General features: G+C 41.3%; 1 protein-coding gene across 6 annotated transcripts in view; it reads right to left on the reverse strand.

The window, feature by feature from the left end:
* Positions 1 to 4,354: 4,354 nt before the first annotated feature.
* SEMA6A (semaphorin 6A) overlaps positions 4,355 to 15,205 on the reverse strand; it is a 135,007-nt gene continuing 124,156 nt past the window's right edge. For 5 of the 6 annotated variants that reach the window (XM_034774673.1, XM_034774671.1, XM_034774672.1 and 2 more), the window contains one exon: positions 4,355 to 8,364. In XM_034774673.1, coding sequence (XP_034630564.1) covers positions 7,175 to 8,364 — 1,190 coding nt within the window. In that variant the 3' untranslated portion in view covers positions 4,355 to 7,174. The remainder of the gene's footprint in view (positions 8,365 to 15,205) is intronic. The other variant, XM_034774674.1, reaches the window with a different exon arrangement.

A 15,205-nucleotide genomic window follows, 5' to 3' on the forward strand; every position in this document is an offset into this window, starting at 1 on the left:
CATGAAAGTAGTTCCATTGACTTTAGTGGAGCAGCTTATGTGAGTGTGACACTCTCTGTACACCAGAGCAACACCCTGGCACCCCCATATTTGCCATGGTGGTATTATAATATGTTTTGTACAAAGTATGCCTTGTGAGGTATCGTTTTAAAAGTATTGACCAGTTTACCATTGATATCCTGTTAAATTGCATGGGCTGTCATTTTATGTGCAGTTATGAAGTTTTTCTGTGTGTGTGTGTGTGTGTGTGTGTGTTACTGAAATATGTTGTGAAGTTGGAAACATCCACAACTAGCCTTTCAGATACAACAATGGAGAAGCCAGACAGCATTGATGGATCATTAAGGGAAATCCACATGAACAAGGACTATTACAGAATCTGTATACAATGAAGACTTCTCAGAGGGAGCATGTAGCCAATGGATACTGCTTGACTCACATCATAGCAAAAGTTCTTTCCAGGAAGCTGGAAGAACCTATAAAGAAGGGGAAATGACATCATCATTTCACAACTCAGCTCCTGGAAACACATCTAGAGAACAAAGACTTTGAACTGGGGAGGTGCTCCCAGGCTGAAAAGAGGAATCCCAGCCTGTGTATGAAGGAACTATACCATCAGGGTGAGATACTGCTTGATTCAAATCCGGTCTATTTTATAGAACTCAGATTGTGATTCTACTTTTATTTCTTAGGTGACCAACTTTGAGCTGTACACTTACCGCTTATAATCCTTTAAAATTATCTTTCTGTAGTTAATAAATCTGTTTTATATTTTACCTAAAACAATGGGTTTTGCTTGAAGTACTTGGGAAATCTGCTCAGGAACAAGAGATGGTGCATGTCCTCTCCACATTGAGGGAGGGGTGGACTGAATAATAAACTTACACTGATCAGGCTTCTGACCAGGGCAAGGCAGTACAGCTCTGGGGTCCTAGGCTGGGGAGCTGTGGGGAATTGGCTGGAGCTTCTTTATTGTTGGTTCATGAGTGGCTGGCAAAAGCATTCGCGTAATTCAATTGGATGTGTGTCGGCCTGTGGATGTCTGTACAAGTGCAGTACCTGGAGGGGTTTGCAGCTTGCCACAGCATCACAGTGTGAGAGGGAGCCCAGGTTGGTAAGACAGAGGGCTCAGCAGTACCGCAAGTTCAGGTTGCACCCTGGGGAACCCATCACAGTAAGTGCTAACCACTGTAAAAATGGCCTAAATGAAGCCAATGAACAAGGATTTACAGTATCTAAAAAAATCCACTTTTGGGATTCATTTACCAGAGTATCTTTCATTTTGTGCAAAATATTTATGCAAATTAATGCTGATTTGCAATGAGCTTTCACATATCAAAACATGCTAAATGAGGTCATCACGAGTAAGAATATTAACAATGAATACTGTGTCATTTAATTGATTAAACTGCTCAAAGCTCCATTGCTTTTTTCTGACACTTTTTGCTTGACCCATCCAGACTAGAGGAATTTCTGCTATATGGTACCCAATTATTAATTTTCTTCAATGACACCTTCAATTTTTTTTAAACAGCAAACGAAAAATGCCTCTTATTTCATGATGCACATTTTTCTTCCTCATTTATTCCTCCTCTACTAGGCCATTACTGCAGCGCATTAGCAGGATGAATGACTGCCTCTACAAACTGTTAATGCTACTGTAGAGACTGCCTTGAAGAAGTCGATTGGGAGGAAGAGTGGCTTTGAGGCTTACACCTTATCCCAGAAAGAGATGCTTTGTCATACAGGCAGATTATTTACAGATCCCCAAGGGTCCTCCACAGAGGATCTCTGATTTTGCACCCTCTTCATCACGACCTTGGTTTGCAGTTACTGTCCTTCTGCTGAAAACAGCTGGGTGGGGTTCCCAAAAATGTCCTTCATTCCTACTCTTAGATCTACCAGGGTCTGAAGTGTTCTCTGTCCTCAGGTGCTGAGCAGTCTAAGAGCTCAGTAACACTCTCAGTCTAAGAACTCTTACATGGCAGCACAAGACTTTCCAGCTGGCCTCCTTTTTTTAACCCCATAAATTTAATTTTCATTTGCAGAAAGGTTCTGTATGAAACAGTATTCTGAAGCAAACCAGGACAGCAAAAGCTCAGTCTTCTTCTCATTCTGTTCCAAAGGCTAATGGGGCCAGGGCTAGCATAGAATAATTCAAATGGAACACATGCTAATGCTAATGTCTGGAGAAAACAATCCAAATGTGATTAGTCAATGGGAAGTTGAAACATGGAAAATAGTAATGTTGAAAGAGACTTAGGAGTGACAGTGGACAGCAAATTAGACATGAGTTTGAATGTGTTACAGCAGCAAGAAAGGTAAATCTAGTTTTGGGTTGTATACACCAATGTGCCATGTCATGGAACTAGGAAGTAAGGGCACACAGATAGTATAGTGAAGAGCACAGTATAAGTACCTAGCTAGACAATAGTCCCTCCCAATATGCACTAATGCAACCCTACCTAGAATTTTGTGTTCAGTTTTGGGTGTTGTCTCACTGCTGGAAAGCTATTCACAACTAGAGGCTGGTTAGAGGGCTGGAACAACTGAGGACAAGAAAAGAGTTAAATATGTCTAACCTAGTTAAGCAACAACTAGTGAGGGTAGGACAGAATGTGATTACAGTTCACAGCTGCTGTATCTGAAGGGGGAAACACTAAAGGGAGGAATTATTTATTTAATATGAACAATAACCAGGAATAATAGGATGAATGGGAAGCCTTAGACTGACTGTTAGGCAAAAGTTCTTGTAGTGAGGTCTTTTAACTTGTTGAATAATTTCTCAAGGGCAGTGGCAGATGCTCCATTATTTGGCACATTTAAGACTAGGCTGGAGAAAACATAGCAGAGAGAATATTCATGCATTAGCAGGAGATAGATACTTTGTACCCTATAGACCGTTTCCATTTCTACGCTCTGTGATTTTTATGAAACTTCTAGGAGCCAATCATGCAAGACGTTGAGCACTTCTTGAGAGGTGCTGAGTGCCCTCAACTCCCAGTGAGGGAAAGCAACCTCTGGTGGAATCAGACTCAGGGTTGGAGCAAATGAATGTGGTGGACTCACCTTTGTCATCAGTAAATGTGCATCAATGCCCCATCTAAAATTCAGTATGATTGGCAAATTCTGTTCAAGAAAACCCTAGGTCTGACAGGAAAAAGGCAAGGATAGTTTTGTGGGTGAGGCACTGGACAGAAGGTCAAGAGACTTGAGTTCATAGCTTTACCACTTCCTGTGTGAACTTGGGCAAGTCACTTAAAGGATGATCCAAAATCCACTGAAGCCAATGAGAATGTTCCCATTGATTTCAACGGACAGTGGATCAGATCTTTAAGCTTTCTATGGGCCAATGCCCCATATGTAAAATGGGGGGCGGGGCGAGGGAGGGGTTTAACAGTAGTTCCCTACCTTACTGGGATGTTGTGAGGATTAATTAATGTTTGCTATATGTGATAGCTAGTAATGGGGACAGATAGGTATATGGGAATCTATCTGGGCAGAACTGCAGGTCAGGAGTGAGTTGCATTCCAAGAGCTATTTAGGAAAGCGTATGCATGGCCTGTACGATGACTAACATTGATTATTACAGTGTAGCCCTCACTTCCATTAGCTTTAAACTCATATTATAAAACTGTTAAAATAATGGGTATTTGAAGGTTTGTTTAATAGCTTTTTTTTTAAAGTGTTCCACATTTATGGAATTCTGTTACACAATATAGAGTATGCAGGTAATTTTTAATAACATCCAGGAATGGATAAATAAACTCCTTTATTCTTTAACTGTTTAGTAGTATTTTCTTGCAAAATTAAAGTTTAATATGATGTTATAACATCCTGTAAACCATGCCCATGAAATTTAATTTTTTGCCTGCCATGTGAAAAATGTGACACCCCCCCCCCTCCAATTTACTAATACATAAAACATGGAAGTGAAGTCCCATCTGTATAATGATCTATTTTTGGTGGACCATGCATGATAAAATCCCAGCCTTGATCTCTTAAACTATCAAGTCTGCCATAAATATTTGATGATGAACAAGCCCATAAAAAGAAAATGCAGAATATGAATAGAGGGAGAGCAAATATGTAATTCAATTTTTAATTACCAGTGTCTTGTGCTAAAGTAAAGTTCATCTTCCATAAGAGGTAGAAAATAACCTACAATTTCCTCTCTTATTGTAAGCTTCTTTAAACAATCAGCATCACATCTCAGATTAGAGCTTTAACAGGGAGCGAAATCATCACCGAAACAAAAGAACAGGACACAGACTAAGGTAGAACAGTCTAGTTTTATTACCTTATGCAATCAAGAGCTTTTTTCCTTTCCTTTTCTTTTTTTCCCCATTCTTTGTTTTTTTTTTGTTTTATGTTTTTTGTTTTTGTTTTATGTTTTTTTACAACATACATTAAGTTGTGAATCAGATGTTAGGGGGATGTGGAGATGAAGGAAAGTCAGTGACATCACAATATTTTACAACTTTACAACAAATGAGAGTCTGAATTTGTTGCATCTACCAGTGTATATCAAGGGTGGAAAGCAAAGGCACACTTAGGTTTATGTACCCCTCCAAGTGAGGGGTGCAGGGAGATTGGGGTGAGAGAGGATTAAAACAAAAGAAACAAAAGACCCACTGAGTACAAAATGAGCATTTCAAGGTCAACCCAGTAACTGATGTGATGTATATTACAAAGGCATATTTCTGTACAAGGCTGTTGCAGTGATTATTCATTTCTACATGATGTCAGAACACTTTGCTTAATAATAGCAATGGGCACTGCACATTTGGTACTCGAGGGATTGGAGTTTGGGGGGGGAAAAGGTTGCAAGTTGCTGCTGCTGCTACTTTTTTGTTTTTTGAAAGAAAAAAAGACTTTCCTGCTACATACTGTTCTGAAGGGTTTAATTAAAAAAAACATTGCTTTGGATACAATCTATCTACAGCATCTGAATAGTTCACTAATGGTGAACAAGTCAGTTTCATAAAAGCAGCAATGATGGAATGAAAGAACATGCAAGCACCCTTGTTACACACTTTGGTCTAGATCATCCAGACTTTCTAAATACCATCTACACGCTAGCTGACTTGAACTCTTTCTTTTTGATTGTTCGGAAACAAAACCAAAACCCTGCAAAACAAATTAGGTATAAAATTTAAAAAACAATCAAAACAACCTCCCCTCCCCAAATATACTGCCCAGTAAAAAACAAAAATGGCCCTCCCTTATTTTCTATAGTATGTTGACACAGTTGTTATAACAGATTAAAATCAAATCTACCTTTGTGCATGAATAACTGGAAAATTGTAAAAGACCTTATACGTGGGCGTGGGCACGTGCACACTCAGGCCACATGAAAAGTCACATGAAAGGAAAAAATGAAAATCAAAATTAATTCCCCCAAAAGGTTTTTTGCAGCATCGTTCTGGATGGCCTTATTCAGTTAAACAGCAGGAACCAGCCTGCCTCATCCTACTTCCATTTCACTTCATTTTGTATACTGTGCATGCACACGGCAGCATGTATCATTGAGGCTTGCTTCCAGTGGCTGGCCAGTCACACACAGTGCTTGTCTCTATCTAGTGGACAAACCAGACTTGGAGACCATACATTACTCATTTCTCTGCTGGCTAATGAGAATATCACCATACTGAAATGATATGAAAGTATAAGGGGGAGGAAATTGCCAACCACAATACGGTGTCTATGCTGCCAGCATAGCCTAGGGTTGGTTTGAGGGCAGAATTGGCACAACTAGAAAGTCAAACTGAATTGGAGGGTATAGTACTACTCTAATTTCTTGATGGATATGGTGTTATTACAATAACCACTACATTCTTCTTTGAACTTCTTTACTCAATTCTCCAGGGGGCTTCGGAGAGGGAAGGTAAATAAATATTTGCATTTATTCAAAGGGCGGGGAGGGGAAAGTTTTACATACTACAGCTCACAAATATACACAACTGAGGGTGTAAGGCACAAATTTACATGTGGAAGAAAACAGGCTATTCACAGATGTATTCCCAAGAAAAACCCGTGTGATAAGACCATAATTTATGCATGGTAACAGCCGGCATATTAATTAGTTCACACTGTTTGTGGATTTTGTTTGCCGTCTCACATGCAAGGTGAAATGAGATGGCACATCACAAGCTGGTGCCTTCACAGAAAGTATTAATGACTGACAAAGCCATGTTGACAGCAATGGTGCACAAATGTGCAGTTTTTAAAGAGTTTCTTTTGCTTTAGGAGTTATAAATTTGGGGGAGTTTTTGTTTGTTTGTTTGTTTGTTGCCTGTCATAGATCAGAGGCCCAGCAAGCAAATTAACTAACAGATTTAAATAAATATTCCCCTTTTTTCAGCTAGAGATCAAACAGTCCAAACACAAAGTTCAGAATTCCAGCTCCAACTTATTTAATTCAGTGAATTTATTGGAAAAATAAAAGAGTTTTAATTACTCCAGTTAATGGGTTTCATGTTAAATAGGTATAATTTTCAATGTATTTTTTTCTGAAGAGCTGCTCATAGGATGATATGCAGAAGTCATTTCCTTAGGAAAAACAAAAGACGAACAATAAATAATAGGAGTTATTTGCGTTAACAGTCACATGTTATTCATTAAAAGAAGAGTAGCAGAAATCTATGACATAGTTTTGCCCAACGTGGCATTTATCTGCTATAACCAAACGGCTGTAACACTGATGGGCATTTCACAGTACCTGCACATAGTAAACTTCTGCCATTGTTAAGTCAGAGTTAGCTTTATCAATGAATTTTTTATTTTGTATTTATTTTATTTTTTTTAAGTTCTTTTATTTGCTTTGCTTTTCAGAGCACTCTTTCCCAGTTCAGAAATGCACTGTGCAATTGGGGGTGAAATGTCACAGTCATCATTCACCTGTGTGCTTTTGGCTCAATGTTTGTGATGTTAAGTTAGTGTTTTGAGTAAAGAACTGTCAGGTAGTGGGGGTGAGTCCTGCAGTTTGAAACCTTCACTGCAGATCAGATGGCTCGGTTTAAAAAATATTCCACTTTTCCCAGAGAGCAGGATCAACACATCCTCAGCTTAACAACAGCCTTCTTGTCAATTGGAACTAGTGATGCAGTTGCAGAACACTGGCTTTAAAGGGCAAACTCTGTTTCATTGCTGTCCCCCCCCCCCCCCACTGTGATTATGTACACGCATCATTGGGCTTCATGGATGTTGAGAGTGGAGTAAAGGAAGGTTTGGGGGGCACATCTGGTTTTAGCGAAGGTGTACGTTTCAACCCGGCCCTTGTCAGCGAGTTGTATGCGGTGAGACTAGGCTGCCGAGAGACAGTCACAGCTTGTGCCTGGGCAGCATGGACTTGTATAGAGTCCACTCTCTGTGGGGCAGGCGGAGGGTTTTCTCCCCGGCTGAAGCTCTGATTTCGAGAGAGGTGGGAGGAATTAGAGGAGTTAGTATTGTTTCTTTTGAGAGTTGATGTCTGATGATTTCTCGTGAGTGAGTTCGTAGGGTAGTTTCTCTTGTAGTCCACATTATAAGCAGAGGAATGCATTTCTAATCGCTTGCCCAGACCACTCTGAGCCAGAGAGGAGCCAGGAGGACCCAACGAGGCTTCCCTCTGGGGTACTTTTGGTGGCATGCTATCCAGATTTTCCACCAGATTAACCCCATGGTTGGGACTTTTGCTGCTGAGATGCTCCTTTATGGTTTTGTACTCGAGCGTGGCATTCTGGTCCTCCATGGCCATTTGTGCCATGTCGCTCATTTTTGGCTGATCAACATACTCATGTTGATAGCCTTGCTGAGAGATTGGCAAGACTACAACACTTGGGATGTGGCTGGGAGAAGCCCTGAGAGGCAGGTCAGTTGGAATCACAGGCGATGACATTGCAGGGATATCTTTTGTGCAGGCGTTGATAAGGTTCTGGTTTCTTTCCCATTCCCTGCTGCCACGGTTAGGCTTCCTCTTCTGTTGCAGGGTTGGGGTGGACTCAGGGGTTGGCAGAGCAGCCAAGTCCAGATGGTGCTGGTCAGCTTTGATTAACATTTTGGCAGTGCTGCCCGGGGTAGCGAGTTTGCCATTGTGCATCAAAGGTGTGAGGATAGCTTCTGGTTTTGGCTCTTTGGACTGTGTGTCTCCAAAGAGACCGCTGAGCTTGGTAACACTACTCATGGAGCCGCGGCGGGAGTGGGCCAGCTCCTTCTCCTTCCTCTGGACAATGGCCACGTCTCTGCGGCGATGGTCACAGATGCAGTAAACTATGAGTCCTGAGAAGACGGCCCCCATGACAAAAGCAAGAATGACTGCAATGGCCAGGAGGGTGACCGGCACCAGCTGATCATGGCCTTTGAGATAGCTCTCACGAATCACTCCTGCAACAAACATATAATGGTAAGCAAAAATCTAACAGGAAAAGCTTCTTAATGTATCTATTCCATTCAAAGGCATTAACTGGGGATTTTATTTGTTCTCAGCTTTTCATTAACTATCCCAAGTTCACATCCATACTGTATCTGCTGGCTGGAACTCACTTTGAGCAAAGTTGAACTCAAGCTGTTGAATTAAGATCCAGGCTTGAACAACTTGGAGCCCACGGGGGGTGTTCAGGGTTCAGTCTTTATAAAGACAGGGACCATTTGCAGCATTTGGATCTGTATCAGAGATCAGCTTTCAAAATACCCCTGAAATTCCAGGGTATTTAGATCAGGAAGTGAAATCCTGGTCCTACTGAAGTCAATTGCAAAATTCCCATTGACTTTAGCAGGGCTGGGATTTCACCCAGGGTTTTTAGTTAGGACTGTCTCGCAGGCTGAGAAATAGCATATATTGCTTCACCCATCCCTCAACCCCATCTCTCCTCCCACCTAATGTTATCCCACGTTTTATTTCAGTAAATCACCGACACTGAAAAAGCTGAGGAGTCAGAAGCTTTATGTAGGTTACATAAATGAATCTCACATGCTTTCAAGTTTTCTCCCCTGCTATTTACTTGTTGTCTCTGTCACAAGGTTTGGAAGCTGGTGTCATATGTTTGGGCTGCAGCAGGGATGTTATAGAGTATTTATATCCTGAGTAACTATGAGAGAGAGAGCCCAACACTGAAATACATTGAGACAGAACAGGTTTAAAAATACCCTCCAGATTTCAAGTGTCACTGCTAATTTTTTTTTTTAAATCTCTTCTGTTCTAGATAGATAAATATGCTGGATTCTCTTTGCTGCTTTGGCTAAAAGCACACACAGTGAGAAGCCGATTTTGTGGCATTGCACTGTGCTTAGAGATGTTGTCAGGTCGTCTTATTGCTCCTAAGGCATGCTGTCATAATAGGCTTCTTCAGTAGAGTTAATATCCTCAACTTAATAAAAATGATGTGAATGCACCAGTCAATAATCCTACAGAACAATAACCAAGATATTGCACATATAAAGAACATTGCTTTTCCTTTCCCTACTTAGTTGTGCACCAAGTCAGCACACGCTAATCAAATGCAGGTGCGGAACCTGTTGGGTTCTTTTAATGCTAAGTGAGAAGGAGTCGCAACTGTCAGATCCTAAGTGCCTGACAAAGTAGTTTAAAAAGCCACAACTCAAATACCCCATTCCCTTCTCTGGAGAGCGTGCAAATGCAAGTGCATTAAAAGCGTACTCTGAGGAAATGTAAACAATGTTCTTATTATGAGAGAGATAGTGAGAGAGAAAATGTACCTCGAAGGCCTCACAAGACTTTGTGAAGATACCAGTCTTTCATGTCATAAATCAATGGTTTCAGGAATCCTGTCTTTTATGTATTTAGTAGGCAGATAGCTGTGGTCCAGAATTAGAACCAAGTGCAAAAAACCCCAGCAAACTTTTTCAAAATACCACTGAAATGCTGCTGTTGCCTCATGGAAAGCATTGATAAGCATTCTGTCTAGATTCAATTCTACTTCTATAGCATACTTGTCCTCATTTCAATTAGTGTGTGTAAGTGGACAAATGATATTTGCATACAAACCAGGAATTTTAAAAGCTGAACTGTTCTTGAAATCATAATCTCCTGCTTGTGACATCACAGTTGGTTGCCATGGAAATTACTTGTGTTGTGACAGAGGATTGTGATTTCAAGTGGGGAACAAAATAGCAGGAGCAGTCAATCCCTTAAGAAACAAAGATCCTGAGAGTTACATGAATTCATGTAAATGTCCTTTATAATAAAAGAACAAGGTAAGTAAGATAACTCCCAAAGGGAAAACAATGTGTAAGTAGAAACAATCTTCAAATTAAATGCTTTTCAGACTCTTCCAAGAAGCCCCAGAAGCTTTTCAAGGGCCAGATTTTGCCACCCTTTTACCACAAGCAATACTTAATGTGAATATATATGGTAGAATCTGGCCTTATAGTTGAGCTTAGACCAACAATAGTATGGAAGTTCATAGTTAAAGTTTCAGCCAAAATGCAAATCTTTTTGTGCCTTACTGACAGGAAGCATGGTCTAGTGATTAAGGCATGGGATGTGAAATGAGGACACCTGGATTCTATTCCTTGCTCTGCTACACTCTTCCTGTTGTGACCCTGGAGAAGTCACTTAAACTCTCTGGGCCTCAGTTTCCTCAACTGTAAAATGGGTATTTACTTACCCCAGAAGGGTGTTTCAGACCAAATTCATTTATATTTGTAAAGTGCATTGACATCCTCAGAAGGACACTCAGAAATGGAAAGCATTATAAATGCAAAATATTACTTTGGTGTTGCAAGGATGGTGAGAAATGAGTTAGGTCATATCCACACATATACTGTTAGGCACAATGGGCTGAGCTAAGACCAGCTTCAGCCCTCAGGATCCAAGTTCACAGGTGACTCATGTAGATCAGACCACTGGAACTTAGTGCACAAAGCAGCTACAGAACTGGGCCCATAATTTACATTTCCTTGCTTTTGTCAGCTAAAGTTAAAACTTTGATATTGATTTACTTGGCTTCTTATTTCACCTGAGTTTGCTTAAAAATATATTTAAAAGAGGATAAGAAAATGGAATAAACAGATTAAATAAAAATGAAACAATTATGTTTCAAATTCTTTCATTCATCTAACAGTTTTGCTGCTGTTTGGCTTGGTAGCACCTCTGAATACTTGTGATATAGTGAGCCCTTGCTATTGTATCCAAAAACTGTATGGGACCTCGCTATCACTATCATATTACAAATGGATTCTGAATCATTACAATTTAAATTACAAAACCACACCACAATTCGGAATGAGTGGCCACGTGTGCTCCAGAGAGCTGTGTGGAATAGTAATGGTGCTAGAGGTCAGAGCTTTTCTTCACTGGCACAATTTCATGAGGCCTCTTGACTTGAACCAGTGCCATTAGAGTCTCACTTTCATGAGTTCTAAATTCTGCCCAAATCTTCATAAACTCTGAAAGAGAGCTTTGTCCTAACAGAGCCCAAGGTCAGTTTCTGTGGCTTTGCTCTTAAGTGTGTGGATCTTTTGGATACAATGTTGTGTTAATAAAATGGGTTATTCTGATCACAGGTCAAATCCAACTAGCCTGACTTACTTGAGTAATCCCAACAACTTTAGCTTTAATCATATGATTTGAGGTGGGCAGGATTTGACCACAAATTAATGAAGTTCAGGGCACAGATAAAGTAAAATAAACTAAAACGTAGTGGCTATGAGTGTTTTGCATTCTAGTATTAGGAGGGAACACCACCAAAACCTTATCTGAAACAAGGGGATGATCTCAATCTATTACCAATGCACATCCCAAATATTCAACACCATTAGTAGCAGTCCCAAGAGACTGGGGCAGAGTGGATGGGTCTACTCTATCAGGGGTCGGCAACCTTTCAGAAGTGGTGTGCCGAGTCTTCATTTATTTACTCTAATTTAAGGTTTTGCTTGCCAGTAATACATTTTAATGTTTTTAGAAGGTCTCTTTCTATAAGTCTATATTATATAACTAAACTATTGTATGTAAAGTAAACAAGGTTTTCAAAATGTTTAAAAAGCGTCATTTAAAATTAAATTAAAATGCTGATCTTATGCAACCAGCCTCGGGTTCTGTTCACCTAGGCCAGCAGAGGGCTGATCAGGGCCTGTGGTCGGGACCCCAGACCTGGGGGGGGGGGTGTTTCAGGGGTCAGGGCAGAGGGCTGGGGGAGGGGGTTCAGGGCAGAAGGCTGGGGTGGGGGTGGTTCAGAGATCAGGGCAGAGGGCTGGTGGTGTGTGGGGGTGCAGGGCAGAAGACTGGGTGTGTGTTGGGGCATGGGGGTTCAGGGCAGAGGGATGGGGCTGTGGGGGTGCAGGGCAGAAGGCTGGGTGGTAGGTGGGGGGGTGGGGGTTCAGGGCAGAAGGCTGAATGGGGGGGTTCAGGGCAGAGGGATGGGGGTGTAGGGGCAGAGGGATGGGTGTGTGTTGGGGGTGGAGGGATTCAGGGCAGAGGGGAGGGGGATGCAGGGCAGAAGGCTGGGGTGCTCCCAGCCCCCTGCCCTGAGCGGCTCAAGGCAGCGGGCTGGAAGGGGTATGCCCTGTTCCATCGCCTTCTCCAGGCTCCGTCCCTATCTCTCTCTGCCTCCTCTACGGAGCTGTGTGCACGCTGCCGCTCTTCCCCCTCCCCCTTGCTAGGGCCATCAGCTGATTGGCGCAGGGAAGGAGAGGAGGAGGGGCAGGAAAGCACCACGCTGGGAGAAGAAGCGGGGGAGTGGGGAAGCTTGGCTGCCGCAGAACCAAGCTTCTGCCTCCTGCCCCCGCAGGGGAGAGTGGTGGGCGGGGGGGCTGAGTGGGGCTGGGGGCCGGGACCGCGGCAGGGAGCTGCGTCCCACTCAGAATCGGCTTGCGTGCTGTGTTTTGCATGTGCCGTAGGTTGCCGACCTCTGGTCTAAACTGTCTCCTCACACTAAGCCACAGTCGCTCTAGGAGGACACTGGGGCCACAGTGTGAGGAAGCTTACTGTGCTGCTGCCCATGCATTCCTTGTTCAGTGGCTATTGAGAGAACAGTGGTTTCCAGTGGCATTTCTGAACAGTAATAATTCAAAATATTAACATAAGCAGAAAAATAATGGACAAAAATGTAGAACCTAGACTCTTGAAAATCTGGAGCATATAAGGGATTCAAGTCATCATCCAATCTACACCTTTAAAGACATAGCAGATAAACTGCAAAGACTTCATTGTATTGAAAAGGCTTGAATCTATGTATTATCTAAAATCCTAGTACTACATCATGTGCTGGTACTCTTAATTACTGAGGTTTTTTTTAAAACAAGATCATAGGATGTTCTGGACATGAGTTTTGCTAATTTTATAATACATGATACCATAACAAATTTCTTATACAAAATATTATTTGCTACTTTTAAAATGACCTGAGTAGCTCGTCATTCTAAATATGAACATTAATTGCTTATTTTATTTGCTGTGATTATAATTGTATTAGAAGGGTTTTTCTTTTGTTTCAAACTCAACCTTATCTTTAGATAAACTTGAAAGATCTTCCTACAAATATGTTCATATTATTTCCATATAGCATGTGCAGGTTGATCTCCATAAATGATAACAAACCATTCCCTGGACATGTTTGTTGTTTACAGAATACATTCAAATAAATCTTAGGAGAAAGCACTGCGGTAGTAAACCTCAAAAGCATCAGAGGTCATAGGCTTGAAGATATGAGTGCTCAGCACCTTTAGGGATCAGGGCCTACATGTAATTAAGAATCTAATCATATTGATATTTAACAAAACCTCTTGCGGTCCTCGAACCAGGCTAGTACTCTTCCTCCTGAATACATCCCTTTCCCCATATCAGCTATGCTATCCTCTTGGGAGACTGAGGGGCAGTTTAGTCATCTGATGTCCTCACTTTTTTGGTGGGTGTTCCTCTTCATGGAGACAGTAATCAACCTGATCTCTTCCTTCTCCTCCTCCTCCTGTTCAAGGGAACCTTTTCCACTGAACCAGTGCAATTGTGTCTGGTATTCATTTTTCTGGGCCTGTTGATCTTACCAATTTAAAATATGAAAATAATTCTGTGTGTCCTCAGGATTTATGCCCAGTACTTTCTGAGACTGTAAAATCCTGGAGCATGCAGGATCATCTCTTCTTACTTTTCCATCAAAGCTGCTCATCCAGTGAAAGGAGAGTGATCTCACATCCTCTGGGATTTATCATTCTACTCTATATACAGTCATGCATAAATTGTGAGGAAACTCCAGAGTGCCATTTAAATGCAGAGGGGTGAGATTTAGAGGTCTAGCAGAAGGATAACTTGCTACATCATGATAGCAAGTTGCATTCAGGAGAGGAGACCCAGTGTTAGAGGACAGAAACAGGCATCAAGGCCCATCTTCACCCCCCAAGAGAACATGCTACTAAGGTAGTGAGTTGGGTGGTTGGTTTTTAATGGGGACCTAAGAAAAATGTTTCATAAACTTCAAAATGTTTCAGCTCTGACATGAGGGATGGACAAAGCTCAGATGAATTCTTATTTTATCTGCACTGGTTCATTACTGGCCTGGTAATAATCATCCATAGGTTCAATGTCTTCAACACTAAAATGCAGTTGTACTGTGTACTCTGAAAACTGTGTCTTCTGAAGCCCAACTAATCATTCCTACATTATACAAAAAAACATATAAGGTACCTTAGCTAAGCTGTGTTTAAAGGGCTTGATCCCACCAAAGTCAATAGAAACACCTCTTAAGAAACAATCAATGTCATAAATCAGACTGTTCAAGTATGATATACTAAGAACCAAAGCAAAATCATAACTTTGAACAAGGAAAGCCCAAGCCATAATATAAAATGTGATGGTTCTTCCATTTTTTGTCTTGCTATCAGTTCACCAGCTTTCTTGTTTCTAGGCTGTTATGATATGATGGATGTGTCTTCTCCATAGTGAAGTGATTAATAGGCATCTGTAGAGAGCAGACCCAGTGACCACAGATCCAACAAAAACTCTCTGTATTCTTTTTTATTACATTCAGTCAAAAAAGACAAAAAAAAAAGTCTCCCATGTACAAGCCTGAGTTTGTTTGTCTTGTCTGTGATCATGGATAGAGATGGCAAACTATCAAGAAAAGCCCTAGAGTCAGAGTCCCCTAAAAATAGATTCTGGAGTTTGCCTTATGGTGAAGGCAAGTCTGATATTTCAGTGAACTCATCACAACTGCTTTGGTGAACAAAAACGAACTAGCTCATTTTTCTGGTTTGAATAGCTTATTGAAAAGAC

Source organism: Trachemys scripta, chromosome 6 (assembly GCF_013100865.1).
Source record: "Trachemys scripta elegans isolate TJP31775 chromosome 6, CAS_Tse_1.0, whole genome shotgun sequence".
In the NCBI taxonomy this organism is placed as follows: Eukaryota; Metazoa; Chordata; order Testudines; family Emydidae; genus Trachemys; species Trachemys scripta.